The following is a 15,504-nucleotide window of genomic DNA, read 5'->3' on the forward strand; positions in this document are numbered from 1 at the left end:
AAGCAAATATGACGGAATTTGATAATGGCTGATCATTATGAAAATAATCCCTATAATCAGTATAAACATTTTGAAAAGAAAAAAACATAGTTATAATTAAGACATAGTGAAAATATTCAAGGAATAAAAGATCTATTTTTAAGAAAGCAGTTTAGGAGTTAATCTATGACAAATGTACCTACATCTAGACACATGATTTTCGTACTTTGATATGAGCGAATGTCAATTCGCTCAACCAGACAGACATTGATTTTGGTGTCAACAATACAAGTGACATTATATTGTACTGTATAAAGGCTTCTTGAAGACCACTAAATCCTAAAAACCGTAAAATTGTTTACTGTTCTTCATAAACAGATATGAATTCAGAAGACATCATAGCTCTTTCATATTTCATGCCCTGTAAAAGGGATTTGAATACAAATTACTACATAAAAGAAATCTTAGCTATGTTTGAATGAAACGGGACGCTTTAACGTCGGAATTTTAATTAAAAACATTTTAAAAGACAATGTCCGTGAAGATATGATGGCGGCTTACACCGTGGGGTAACCTAGATAACATGAATTCCTGTTTATTTTTTAAATATGTTTATGGCAGTAGCTACGCGGCTATTAAGGCCCTCTCTTTTGCTATCTTCTCTAGTGTTTTGCCATAAAATTTATAATCTATCTTAATATAAATTATTTTTAGGATGTACTGTTAGACTGATGTATTTGGTTTTTAATTTAGACTAAACAAGATACCGTTGTGAAAAGTCTCCTAGAAAAGTGAAAACTTTATGAATTTTACCATTATTAAAAAAATACTTTCAAATTATATTTAAATACCTAATATCTGCCAAGACCAAACGCATGCTTTATATTCAAAAAACAATTTAATAAAGACTCAATTAAGTCTCACGAAAACTCAATATAAATTTATTAACTATGTACACAAACATAATTTGTGATGCGAAAATCAATTGATTGAAAAACATCCCGGGAATTCACGAAACACGAAACTTTGTGATGTAATTATAGGCATTGAGAGTAACAAAATCTGCTAAAGAAATTAAAAAGTTATAACACCATCCAGTACAAGTCTCACCGGAAAATAACGAGAAAAAGTAAAAATAACATAAGGCTGGATATTCACTGGACATTATATTACGATAAAATTTATTTATAGCTGACAAATTCATTTTTAAATTACGTGTCTTTAAATATCTACACGAGATCATTTTATTATATTGTAGATATGTAGATTTCTATGTATAGAAAAAAAATATAGTAGATGTACATCAATAATGTAGTAGTAGTAGTGTGTCTTTCTGACATAATGACTGCATTAACAAATCAATGTAGTGTAAAAGCAAAACCTATACCTATCATAAATAATACGTCTAAATTTCCTTCGAAAGTTCAAATCAACTTTTGCGTTTTCATGCATGCATAATTAAAAAAAAATCTGACTGAATGATTAAATTTCGAACAGATATTTTTTCCGGTGAACCCATTCACGAAGTCACCGTAACCGAATAGAAAAAAGGAAACATTTCAATTTAAAACGATAACAAAACCAATTCGAGAAGAAATTTTATACTCACATAATAACGCCAACTGTACAACTCATTGAAGTACGTTTCCGTCTGTATGCGTTAAAAGAAGCAATTTCTTTAATTAAAACATGAACAAACAACATGCACACATATGAAATTTTACAGAAAATGATTACTTTCAGTTTAAAGTTGTAAGTTTATATATTTTTTAATATTTAACTTATGACAATGAAATGTCTTAGATTTTATCACATTGAGGTCTTGTTGTTCAGGAAAACCCGTGATTTTTAGAACCTTTTCATCTGATGTAAGACTTTTAAATCGTTCTATAGTTAATACAATTTAAGCAAAATAATAATATGTACTGGATGGATAACAAAAAAAAAATACAATAATATCAATAAATATTTCCTTTTTAACATACAAAATACATTCCAATGTAGCATTTAAACAAACAGCATTTAGGATAAATATTACAATTTTATGCCGGTTTGAATAAATAATAAGGTGTGCATAAACTCGACAGTAAATTAAAATTTTAAAACTAAAACAATAAACCACGCTTCATTTAATAGACCCTTTGTTACAAAAGTCAGACCATTATTAACCCTTTGACCCTCCCACTGATAACTAAATAGCGTTAAAATTAAATTGGTGATTCACACATTTTGAGAAAGGTTCAACCTAAAATTTGTTAATATGTCACATGCAAAGTATGATGATGTTTCAATATGTATGGATCCTCGGGATATGGATCTGCCGGGACTTGCATTTTTGTAAATAAGTGTGAGTTTTATATTTAGGTGTTTTTATTTAGTTAGAATTTGTTTTATATATAGATTTTCTTTTATATGTACGTAATGTGATTTTTGTTACAAAATCTCATTTATAATGAACTCATCGGGACGATGCAAAAATTATAGAGATTATAACCTTAACAAGTAAGATTAATCTTGTTATATTTTATTTCAAAGTAGTAAGGTATATGGTTTTAATGTTAGATTTGGCTTAACTGACGTAGGTTTAACTTATTTTGTTAGCGCGTGGCCTAATGCCGTGAACATACAAATAAATTTACTGATGATGTTTCATTTTACGTCGATAATTGATTTCAACTTACAATATATTTAAGACGTCCTAGCTTACTCGGGACTTACGGGACTCCTTTGCACCAATTTACTTTAGTATTAAATTTTTTTTAAATACAATTCTGGCCTTGATTTGGAATCAAAGGATGATTAATTGTGTCTTAACGAAGAGAAACGAAAGTCTATAGCGAGAAAAAAGAAAAAAAAAAGTATTTAAAATATAACTCTTTCGGAACGAATTTATGAAATATTAATATATTTTTTTAATAATTATATATCAAATATCGTCATTAATATATCAAGTAGTTCCACACAAGTATTTGAATTGATAATAATTGTCCACAAATTGATGTTTAGATTTCTTTTTCCTCATTGAATTCCATAAAGAATTATAAAAACCAATTACCTTGTAATTATACACGAATATATTGCTATGTCCCGGAGCCATAGGGTTGTCATTTTTGTCCCCGATAACAACGGTCAGGATTGACACCCCAGTCATCCGGGGGGTGCCCGAGTCAGTGATGGCCACTGGAATCTCATACTTCTTCTGCACTTCTCTATCGAAGGTAACCAACGCCGACAAGACGTTACCTGTTAAAAAAGAACGAGTAATTAAACAAAAAATGCTGGAGACAAATTTTCTGCATGCAAAAAAGAAAAAAATTTCGTATCTGTACACAAATAAAATTAAAATTTTCGTAATGTTCAGAATACAATAAAACTTTTTTTATCATCTCAAGACTATTGGCTGTATCTATCCCGTAAGATATGACTAAGTAGCCTACATATTCCGCCCACAATAATAAATTAAACCAAAGGGGAGATCAAAAAAATTAATCAATGTTAAAATTGTTCTACCGGATGTACCGAACCCGACTTCAGTTTTTCCGTATCTTAAAAATATTGAATTTTCAAAGTTTTATTTCTAAAAAAAAGAATGTAGTTACATTTTTTATTCGCATTTCGTAAATCTGGTATTTAAAAACCTTAGCGTCATTCTTGTTGTCATATTTTTTTTTCTAAAAATAGTAAATTGAATTCCTAAGAAATAAAGCGAAAACGAGGTCTGTTTAAGTTGTATTAATTTTTAATAGACTATTTTTTCTATTCCATTGCACAACTAACAAATCTAACTTAAAAGTTAAATATCATTTATTAAATATTAAGTTCATAAATCAATGAGATCGAAATATTTTTACATTCTTCAATGTATTTCACATATAATTACAAATTAAAAAAACCAAAAACTTAACCGAGGACCTAACCAGCAATAAAACGGCATTCACAACGGGTCAATAATTCCCCAAACACTGAGGTTTCATTCAACCAGATTGCCCAATTAATAAATTAAACAGCTATGTACAGAATAGCCGAATAATTTTATTAATTTATACATTGGATGAACAATTGTACCCAAGTTAAATTTTGTACAAATTAAGTCATTAGTAAACAATTTAGAGGGTGTGTTATTCGGATTTGGAAAGGTGCGTCAAGGACCTTTAATACGCACTAGATCAGGTGACTATTATATATAGTTAAACTGTTAACGTTTTGAGGTATTTTATTTATTACGCTTTTAACTATTGTAGTAAATATTTAATTATTAAACAAGCTATTATCGGAAAACGTATAAGTTAAAATTCATACGCCTAGTACGTTGACTGAATCACGCATCATTGCTCAGTAACCGAAGAAATCAGTATTTAAAATAGTTAATATGCATATATATTAAAATCACCATTTTCCGAAGAGATAGAGAAAGGGAAAGTGACTTAATCTTACCATTTACCACAATCCCCGTATAAATAAGTCACAATCTATCCAAATAAACATATAGGTCGTTGTGCGCACAAGCAAGAAATTATCAGAACGTGGAAAGGTCTGAAATTGAATTGGCACTTCGTAAACAAAGTTAGGCTTGGCTCCATTTATTGCATGTTAACTACACTAATTGATAGAAATTCGGTTAAGATCCTCCAAATTGTCGCGAATGTAGACCAAAGGCATTCGAGGAGTTGTATAGCGAAGTTCGGGATTTCATTAGCTATTTTAAGCTTGTGCCGGATTGGGAAGATAAATCTAATTCTGGTGTTGTTTGTAAGAAACATAGGTGGTAACTGAAATACAATTAGATATAATTTGTTCAATAGAAATTACTTCAAAATGAACGTGAAGCGTTCTGTTGGCGAAAGTACAAGAAGAAAGATATACTTAGATGGAATTTCAACATCTTATACCCATATCCGAGAATTAGAACAATAACAGACGTCGTTGTGTTTTCTACAGCACGTCATTTACCGCAGGCATCATATTCTTAACAATATTATTTAACTAGCTGACCCGCGCAACTTCGTTTGCGTGTATCCCGCTACTTCGACAAATACAGTCAACGCACCAACACATATTGGATACTAATTTTCAATTCACAATAACTTCTCTTTCCCTTAACCGCGTTTAAAATATTAAAATGTTTTTTGGTTTCTGTGACTCTTCTTTGATCGCCCCCCCTATCAGTTTTTGGAAAAAATATTTAAGTAATGTACAGATTTTTTTTTGTCTTATATGTACATATAGATCAAAGTCGTAGTACCTACTTTTTAATATTATTTATTTTTTATGTACCGTTTTTATAGGGACGCTGCCCCCGCCGCCGCGGCCGGCCCGTACCGTGCCGCAATACTAATATCGTGATATCTCCTAAACTATATGTCTAAATAACACACTGTAAACTGCAAAAATAATCTAAATTAAATGCTCGTGATGATGAACTTACTTATTTTGATAAGGATATATGTATTATTGGTTATATCACCAGTTAAACATCACCCAACGAATTAAATGTTTTTTTAATACAGAAAAGTAGTTTTTGTGACTTAAATAAAAAAGCTGGATATATGTCATCGCGGACTTTTTTGTAGAACTAATAAAGACCAATGTTTTTGCTATACATTGTTCTTACTTGTATCCAACGGTATAAGCGGCGCACGCACAAATGCAATCTTCAATTAGATTTTTTTCCGACTTCTTGGACATAAATCGCTATAACTCAGCTAATATAGTTTCAATGTATTTCAATTATATATAAAAACCTGTCGGAGAAAATATTCTTTCTATTAGTGAAAACCGCATCAAAATCCGTTGCGTAGTTTTAAAGTTTTATGCATACGAAGGGACTACAGACAAAATGGGCGACTTTGTTTTATACTATGTAGTGATCTTGCATTAGTAATTGGTAGGCATCATATTCTCAACAATATTATTTAATCTTGCATTCGTAAATGGAAGACAATGCAGAAGTATTGATTTCTTTTTGAACCTTTTTGTCTACCGCAAGACATAAGCTCTCAAATTGATTTCACTCTTTGGAAGACACTTTTCCACAATCATGACATGGATGGATGATAATAAGAGATGATGTTCAACTTACCCTGAATGGAGAACTTGGAACGAATGTCCAGGGAAGCAGACTCGTTTAGGGAGAACTCGAAGGGGGCTCCATTCTTCTCCGAATCGTAGTCCTTGGCCGTCAGCACGACCACTTGTCCAGGGTTCTCGTTCTCGTACCAGATCACCGGCTGAGTCTGCACATATAAAAATAAATTATAAATTTAATTTATTTTCATTACAATTTCATTTTTGTACTAGTCTAACTAAGGGATGGGATTCTCTATTTGACTATTTGAATTTCAATTCTATTATTAAGTAATCTTTGCATAAAAAGAAGTAGTAAATTAGATCTGCCCAAAAATAACTCTTATAATAGAAACACTCATTATTCTTTTCAATAACGCCTAATGAAGCAATTTCAAAATTTCAAATAAGACGTTATCGATGCTTCAAAGGTTTCTGAATTCGATGGAAATTAGGCTACGAACGGTCCAGAAGATCGGAATTACAAAATATTAAGAGAGCAAATAGATAGATCATTATATTTCCTAAAGTTTCTTTATTCAATAATTAATAAATATGTATATACGGGACAAATTACACAGATTGCGCGAGCATGAAAGAAAATTTAAGACTTGTGTCATGTAATAAAAACTCAACAATACTATATGTTATAACAAATACTTATTAAATATAAAAATCCAAGGTCCAGAGCAATCAGTAAAAGTTCTTTGTCATCGAACCCTAGCCGGGTACATGACCGCTGAGCCACAGAGGTCGAGAAAATATTTCCAAAGACCTTTAATTCGGGCGTTCGATAGCATAAAGTGTGTTTTAGAAATAGGGGAAGACCAAAAAGGGCTAGCTTGAAGATGCGGACCTCAGGCCCTGAAGCATACTAGCGGATGGTGCAACTGGGAATTTATTAAGAAAGAAGATAGAGATGAAGATAGCGTAGAAAAGCGACAAATAAATACCAAGACTACGCATGTAAACATTGGGCAAAGGTTACGAGGATTATTATTAAAAGATTTAGTAGTGCCGTGTGGTTCCCGGCACCAATGGAACAAAGAATAGCACCACTCCATCTCTTTCCCATGGATGTCGTACGATAAGGGATAATTTTATTCTTAGGATTCTTCTTTTAGGCGATGGGCTAGCAACCCGTCACTATGTGAATCTTAATTCTAACATAAAGCCAAACAGCTGAGCGTGGCCAATCAATTTTTTCAAGACAGTTGGCCCTGTCTACCTCGCAAGGGATATAGACGTGAATATATGTTTGTTTGTTTATTTAAAAGTCGTTCAGTTCAAATTCTATACTTTCTTTAATTTGTGATCAGAGGATACCTCTAAAATAAGAAATTGAATGGCTATTTGCATGAAAAATTGACAATTGGGTATACCCAAGTCGATGCCAGTACGGACCTAGGGTAGGGATCCTTAAAAATGTATGCTAATGTACTAGAATTATAAATGAGGGCCCTTTTTGCGTGTTTTCGTTTATACCTACTCATATTATTTGTAATGACCTCGATATCATTTATGTATGCGGTCTGGAGGTCGCATTTGAAATAAAATTAACTTTTATTACATAAAAAAAGAATTCAGTTTGTGTAAAAGCCAATAAGGGAAAGGCTTGTAAACTTGGAACTCTTCTTCGAGGTGTTGGGTCAAGCAACATTTCACAAAACTTTAATAGGTGACCTGAAACGGAATTAAACTAAGTTTCAATACATGTCGTTTGGTCTAGGCATAACGCGACTAAGGCTTAGTCACACGGTACTATAGGTATATGCTGAGTAAAGAGTTTATTTTAAGTTTCTACCTTGAAAAATAAGACACTTTAATATTTTTCACTAGCTTGTTTTAATAAAAATTTCTTTTTTCGCCGCCCCTGTAGAAAAATATATCCTGAAGTGTATTCTATTTCCGTGCCACTTTTCATTAAAATCGGTCGAGTAGAACTTTTTTTTCATAATTAAGATTACTCTTTCAGACTGAAACTACTTTTACAACCGAACTTGGCCATTCAGTCTTTTCAAGACTTTTGACTCTGTCTACCCCGTAAGGGATATAGACGTGACTATATGTATGTACTTTTTAAGACAAATCTAGGCCTCTAATTTAGATAGAAAGCGGTCTAGATTTCCATTCATCATCCAATAATACAAAATGGAGTGTGTGATACGATATAACATGACGGGCGAGTGACATAAAATCTTTGGGTTGAGAACAACTGTTCGATTTGGTACCCTCGTCACGGGGCTTTGCTGAGACAGACGGACAAACAGGTTGCATTTACGTAATGTGATTCATATGATTTATGATGGTTAGGTGTTAGATGGAGAATTCTGTTTCCAATACGAGTATACTTTATAGACTTCCATTTGTGAAGTGCAGTCGCCTTTGGCTTATTCGTATAAATGTTTTTTATCTACCTTCAATAAAAAATTGTGGTTCTCAGTATGACCTCTGTGTATCTATGTATGCTTGTCCGTAATTATCTTGCGTTTCACTGAACCGATTTTGATGCGGTTTTCAGGAAAGTGTATGATACAATTAAGAGAAGGTTTAAGAAATCAAAAAAGGAGGATATCGATCGGAGGCGGTTCTCTTTTAAAGATATTTCTGTCCACAAAAATTTATGGCTAACAAGCTGATAACATTTTTTAAGAAATTTGGAAGTTGAAGTAACATTTTCTACTGGACCAATCTTCTCGTAATATCGCGTATACGTAATACCAGTTTCACCTATTCTGTAGTGAATATTTACGAGGACTAAAATGACGCCTGATATAGCATCAGGAGGCGTCATACAAAGATATACTATAACAAGCGTTACTCATTAGAATACCTAACAAACTAGAGCTCACACTGAAGTGTAGAAACGCTGACAGGAACGGTGAAGCCGAATTCGGCATTAAATGATTCTCGGAAGCTAGATTAGATAATTCAGCCTTAATTCTGGAACTAGGGTTGCTACATAGAAGTAAGAAGTATTTATGGTGCCGTGTGGTTTCGGGCGCTTAAGAATAGAACCGCTCCATATATTTCCCATGGATGTCGAAAAAAGCGACTTAAGGATTGGCTTTTGAACTTGGGATCCCTCTTGCAGGTAATGGGTTAGCAACCTGTTTGAATTTGAATCATTATTCTGAACGTGGCCTTTTATTATTTCCGACATTGTTGGCTCACGCTTCCCCATAGAACATTGTGAAATTATTTATAAATTAACATACACACATCAGTATTAGTCCAAGGGTTCGACTGGCCTTATCAAAGGTCAAATGCCTTAGCAAAATCCGAAAAATAATTTTATCGTACATGTCAACCTTACTCTCTCGATCTGGACGTCCGAATTGGAAATAAGGCTGACGACGCAGAGACCTCGGGCCACAAAATGACAAGAAGTATCGATTCCAACGCCTAGGATTTGCATAAAAAAGTCGGCCGCACGTTTCTGATCAAAACTTTGCAAAATTCGGGGAAGTTTGAAAGGTTCGCTTGGATGTTCTATTTACCCGTGACTAATTAAGGTGGCAGAGTAGGTGCTATTAAGAAGGTGAAATATTTTATTGATAGTATCTTTAAGGTAAAGCATATATCTTAAGAAATAAATGGGCTTAAAAACGTTTTAATATCAAAAGTTTAAGTCATAGCAAAAGTATCAACAAACTGTTTCAGAAATTTTCAAAATCTTCCGAAAGACAAACCAGATGAAACATATCACATTTTTTATCCTGACGGAGTAGACAAGGTCAATAAAGGTTTAGCGACCACATTCAACTGGCTGCCATTATGATGGGATCGAGATTCAGATAGTAACGGGACATTTACAATCTGCGCTGTGAGAGAGGCATCTGATACACTATGTTTTTTCATTACCAAACAAGCATTAAAATTAAAATTATTAAGTTTAATAACAATTTCTAACCTAAAATTGCAAGTTTTGAACAAATCACAGTACAAATTGATCCTACAAAATATTGAGATAAAGAAATAACGGGATAGTACCTTGAACACCCGCAAAGGATCAAGATAGCTCCATCGAAATTTATCGGCGGCAATCCTTTTAAAACGGTCTATAAACCGAATTCAGCGGGTCTTACAAAACGATTGGTGTTCCGACGGTCAGGCGAAGGTAGATTGAGAGTATTGAAAGGGGAAATTAATGACTTTATCTATGAGAGTAAACACGGAGGATTGAAAAGTTTTGCTGGTTTATATTTCAGCTGTTATATTAACAAACGCTATTGGGCAATTGCACGTGAACAACATAGCACATGCGTTGTCAGCTTTCATAATTTTGACTGGGGAGAGGATTGAAAACGTGTTTGAAATATGCTATTTGTAGGTATATCCATATATAGGTAACCATAAGATAAATAAATGAATAAGCCTCAAACTTTGGGCTGTGTAAAAATAATTGTAATTCACTATTCATAGTTAAAATATTTATCTGTTTGGCCTTCTCTATCAATGATATTGTAAAAGCCAATCAACGGGCAGAATTTCAGGCTTAAAAATTTTCAGCGATTGACTAGCAACTTCACACTAGTTTTCAACATGAATAACTTTACTAGCTGTAGTCTTCCGTGTCTTATGATTTCAGAATCTGTTCATTTCTTAAGGGTATGTATGAGTGTCTATTATTTCTTAAAAAATAAAAAATCTTTAAAAGCCTTTATATGAAAAGAGGCTATTATCTTGGGTAATGTTACAGGCGGTTCAAGGTCATGCACCCTCAGAGGGGTGATTGTATTCTAAATATCAAAAACATACCCTACGAACGCCACATATGGTCGGAATTTGCATATAGTTGCCGACAAAATCGGAAACAACTTTGCCAAAAAGGCTTTTTTGGTGTTGGAGATATAACGTATTGTTACTTTGATGTAAGTACCTAACTGTTTAGCGCTTGAAAGGGGTTGTCATAGCAACGTAAATACTTGCTCGATTCCAACGAAAGTACTTATCTCCATTTTAGTAACGATAAAATTGACGAAAATGTGTAAGGTTCAAGGCTAAGTCAGCACATCAGTAATGTACGATAATAAGGTCGAATTGAGAACCTCTTAACCTTTAACCTTTTTTGAAGTCGATAAAAGGAGTAAAAAATTTAGACTGACTAAATGTCTGAAAGAAGAGTTGCTTTGTAAAGGGATGCATCGATTATGCAAATTAAAGAACTGTCTTTTTATCGATTGTTCAACTGACGGACAATGCCCATTCAACTTTATCGAATACCCTCTGTTATTATACTCAATGCAAAATATAAAAAACCTTTTTCTTCTTAAACTTTTACTATTACCTACCTAAATTCTCCTTCCCCTTGAAAATGTAATAAACAACTGAATTATTAAAAATCTTCACAATATATAACTATTAGTTGGCTTTCAGGCTGTATTACACTCCAGAGACATATTAACCTACGGAAAATAAATAATCCAAGGGTAGTCCCAATCCCAACATTCCTGAGTCCAAATTAAGCACTTCTAATTTATGATACCTCGTTATATTAACTACTGCGGCGGACCGCTTCGCTTTAGGGTTCCAAACTTCAAAATTCACAAACGGAACCATTTTTTTAATCATTTTATATCCAGATGGAATGAGCTGCCTGCGTAATTTTTTAATAAAGCGTAGGTTTCAATGATATATTAGATTTGTTACCCCTGTATTTATTGTTAAGGGTGCAATATTATATCAATCCTAATTTGAAACTTAATTCGATCAAGTGCGTGCTGGCTTTGTTATGTCAGAGAATGTTATGTTGTAGATATGTCACAAAGTGTAAAAGGAATCTTTTAAACTTATCTTTGCATTATTGTACTAGCTCGTATTTCCTGTGCGAAATAAAAATCATATAGGATAAGTGTCAATATTTTACCATGTATCAATACAGATTTTGTCCCTCACCAAAGGTTGAGGATGTTAGACGGAAGTCGCTTTATGTAAAAACTCTTCTTCAGAGAGGTGATAATGTAACCACAAGGATCGAGTAAAGAGACAAGTGTATAGAGAAATAGTACTTACATTAGTCAAAAATGGAGCATTGTCGTTGATGTCAGTGAGCACCAGGATGACTTCGGTTGGAGACCTCAAGCTGTCAGAACCCAACTTCCCCCCGTGATCGGCTGCCATGATCAGGATCTGTCGCTTCGCAAAACCTGGAGGAGATTTTATACATTACCAGAATGTTACTCTTCATAAGAAGTTTAAGATATAAAAAAAGTATTACAAAACATTTTAATACAGGATTTGATTTAGTCGCCTTTACAAAATTTATACAAAACAAAAAGTCAATCAAAATTTGTTGTAAATACGACGAGCAAAAAAAATTAATCCCCTGAAGATGATCACTACCCCACCACTGTCCATGGCTTTACCAATCTTTCAGTTATTCGAGCCGAACCATGAGAGAGTTGCGCCGCCAAGCGAGAGCGTTTGGCAAAAGAGGTCAAATCAGGCAAAATTTGAAACTTGTTAGATTATGTTACTCACCTGAAGGAGGATCCCGGTCTAAAGGCTTTGTCAGTCTGAGGCAGCCGTCGTTATCGATTTGCAGAAACTCCTTTTGTTCAGCTCGCACTAGGGAATAGACGATGTGCTGGGGCGCGTTACGGTCCTTAATGTCTGGGTCGTAGGCTTCCACCTAAAATCATAAACAGGTATATACTGGTAATTGGCAGGATACATGAGTCAAATAGTAAGCTAGGCGCAGACAATTTACCGAGACTCTGATAAGATCTTCAGCTATATGAAGAACCTGGCCAAAGAATGATGGATTACGCCTATAACCATGTTCCTGGATTGGTTACATGTAAGGTAACTATTGGGTAACTCCAGTCTGACCTCCGCAATCTTCGCAGACGACATAAGCAATAATGGATCATAAATCACATTACATTGACTGCATTGATATGCAGATTTTCTCCCATGTTTTTGCATCAAGGAAACTAATATCGCACCATACAGAATTCAGATAATGTTCTATCGTAAAATTACCTTAACTATACAATTTTCATATAGTCTCTCCTCTTCGATCGTTGCGTTATAATTGTCTAAAAAGACTGGCGGATTGTCGTTTAAATTCTCGATGTTAATTTTCACTTTTGCATAGTCTTCGTAAAGACCGTCGAAGGCTCGTACGTCTAAACTGTAACTCGTTATGTTTTCATAGTCCAACACATTATTAACTCGAATTTCGCCCGTAAAGTTACGAATGACGAAGGCGTCATAGGTATTCCCAGCTACAATACTGTATGTGATGACGGACGCTGAAATAAAATGATAAAAATTAACGGATCAAAAGATAAAAAGATTTATTTATTATTTTTTACTAACAATGCATAATAATGTTCCGTGTGGTTCCCAGCACCAATAAAAAAAAGAATAGGACCACTCAATCTCGTTCCCATGGATGTCGTAAAAGGCGACTAAAGGATAGGCTTATATAATTACTTGGGATTCTTCTTTTAGGCGATGGGCTAGCAACCTGTCACTATTTGAATCTCAATTCCATCATAAAGCCAAACAGCTGAACGTGGCCTATCAGTCTTTTCAAGACTGTTGGCTCTGTCTACCTCGCAAGGTATATAGACGTGATTATATGTATGTATGTATAATTACACATTAATTACCTGTATCAATATCAACAGCAGTAACAACAGTGACCAGCTCATTTATATTAGCATTCTCAGCAATGGATTCAGCAACATACGTATCCATAGTGAAATGTGGAGGATTGTCGTTCTTATCGGCTATCTCAATCAAAAATGATTGCTGTCCCGAGTTATGTTTGCCAGGAATCAGAGCTGATTCCGAATTGTCAGTAGCTATAATTTTAATGTTATAAAAACTCTTTTCTTCTCGGTCGAACATTTTTAGAGTAGTTATATTTCCAGTGAGGCTGTCTATTGCAAATGGATCGGAAGGGTCACCAAGTTGGTATGTGATTTGATTGTTAGCTGATGTGCCATCAGCGTCGAATGCTCTCACTTGCATGACTGGTGTACCTGGTGGTTCATTTTCTAATACACTGCCCGATCTTATTTCACTGAAGATAGGTATATTGTCGTTGACATCTTCCACTTCTATTTGTATAATAGTTTCCGCTGCTAATTTGTAGTTATTCTGTAAAAGAAAATTAAATAAAATGTTTAAAGCAAGGATTGGGTATTTTACATTTTTTTTTAACTCGGAGAAATCTATAAAAAATTACCTGAATTCGAACTGTAAGAGTGTAGTCTGTGATTTTCTCATAATCTAAATGGTTTCCAAGCTTTATATACGCGGTATTAGCCTCAGGCTCTAATACAAATGTATGTCTTTTGTTCGTTTGTTCTGTCTGACCCATGACTAATTCAAATTGAAGTTTCTCTTCGTCCGGAATATTCGACCTGAAGATACAAAATAAATATAGAAATGTAAAACATATCCTTGGAACCGAACATAAATATTAGAAAGGAAACTATATGCAATTGAACTGAATTAAAATCTATTAAATTCTATGAGGCTATAGCACCACCCAGAAGTTTGAAAGCATTACCACATTAGACGGTTATGCTTATCCTCTGATCCGAAAAGATTCCATTAACTCAACTTTGTAACTTATGTGCAGCACTTGATAACAGTTTATGAAACACCCGACGGTAATAAAGTTTAACGAGCAGAATATCCACTGTCGCCCTTTCATCCTTAGATCATTTAAATTTAATAGGAAAAACTTACACAGCCCTAACTGTGGCGATGGGCGTTTTGAAATCGGCGTAATTTTCTTTTAATCTGATCGGTTCCTCGGGAACTTCGATAAACGATGGACTTTTCTTATTAGATTCCACCACTTGAATGTCCAAAGTTATTGCACTTTGCTGGGGCTGCTCACCCATGTCTTTCACTATGGCGCTTAATTTAAATTTGTAACCTGGTACTTTCTGCAAAAAAGATAAGAAACATGTAAGTATGAATTAATGTAATACATTGTCATAAATGTTAGTGTGGAGGCGTCTACATTTTAAAGTTACTAACTAATTTGTTGTTGTCTTTTATAAAGATAGTCTGTAACATTCGAAAAACATCTTTTACTTTTTGAGAAAGAACTTAATATATAACGATATATAAAGTCATACTTACATCAATAGTTTTATTTAAAAATATGACCCCGTTGTCAGGATCTATGTAGAAGTATGATTGGTCTGGTGAATTCGAGTCCAAACTGTAGTGGACTATTGAATTGTTTCCGTCGTCAATATCTGTAGCTGATATCCTCATCACTTCTCTTCCACTAGGCAGGTCTTGTGGGACCGACTCGGAGTACGACTGTACATAAAAAATAAGTTAAGTGACATTGCTAAAATTATATGAAAGTATAGAAGAACGCTCCGTTCATACAGTCGAAATTCCAAACTGAAAGAAACCTTTCTGTTCATATCAAAAACGCACTTACGGATCCATTTCGTTTACTAAATCTTTTGAGTGACA

General features: G+C 33.9%; 1 protein-coding gene across 1 annotated transcript in view; it reads right to left on the reverse strand.

The window, feature by feature from the left end:
• Positions 1 to 15,504, reverse strand: part of LOC106131592 (DE-cadherin) — a 217,082-nt gene that overhangs the window by 18,525 nt on the left and 183,053 nt on the right. The window contains exons 6-14 of the mRNA XM_060949829.1: positions 15,157 to 15,342; positions 14,755 to 14,957; positions 14,246 to 14,423; positions 13,665 to 14,157; positions 13,030 to 13,301; positions 12,526 to 12,676; positions 12,058 to 12,191; positions 6,059 to 6,212; positions 3,035 to 3,222 (exon numbers count right to left, since the gene is read on the reverse strand). Coding sequence (XP_060805812.1) covers positions 3,035 to 3,222; positions 6,059 to 6,212; positions 12,058 to 12,191; positions 12,526 to 12,676; positions 13,030 to 13,301; positions 13,665 to 14,157; positions 14,246 to 14,423; positions 14,755 to 14,957; positions 15,157 to 15,342 — 1,959 coding nt within the window. The remainder of the gene's footprint in view (positions 1 to 3,034; positions 3,223 to 6,058; positions 6,213 to 12,057; positions 12,192 to 12,525; positions 12,677 to 13,029; positions 13,302 to 13,664; positions 14,158 to 14,245; positions 14,424 to 14,754; positions 14,958 to 15,156; positions 15,343 to 15,504) is intronic.

The sequence above is a fragment of the Amyelois transitella genome, chromosome 20 (genome assembly GCF_032362555.1).
Source record: "Amyelois transitella isolate CPQ chromosome 20, ilAmyTran1.1, whole genome shotgun sequence".
NCBI classification, from domain to species: Eukaryota; Metazoa; Arthropoda; class Insecta; order Lepidoptera; family Pyralidae; genus Amyelois; species Amyelois transitella.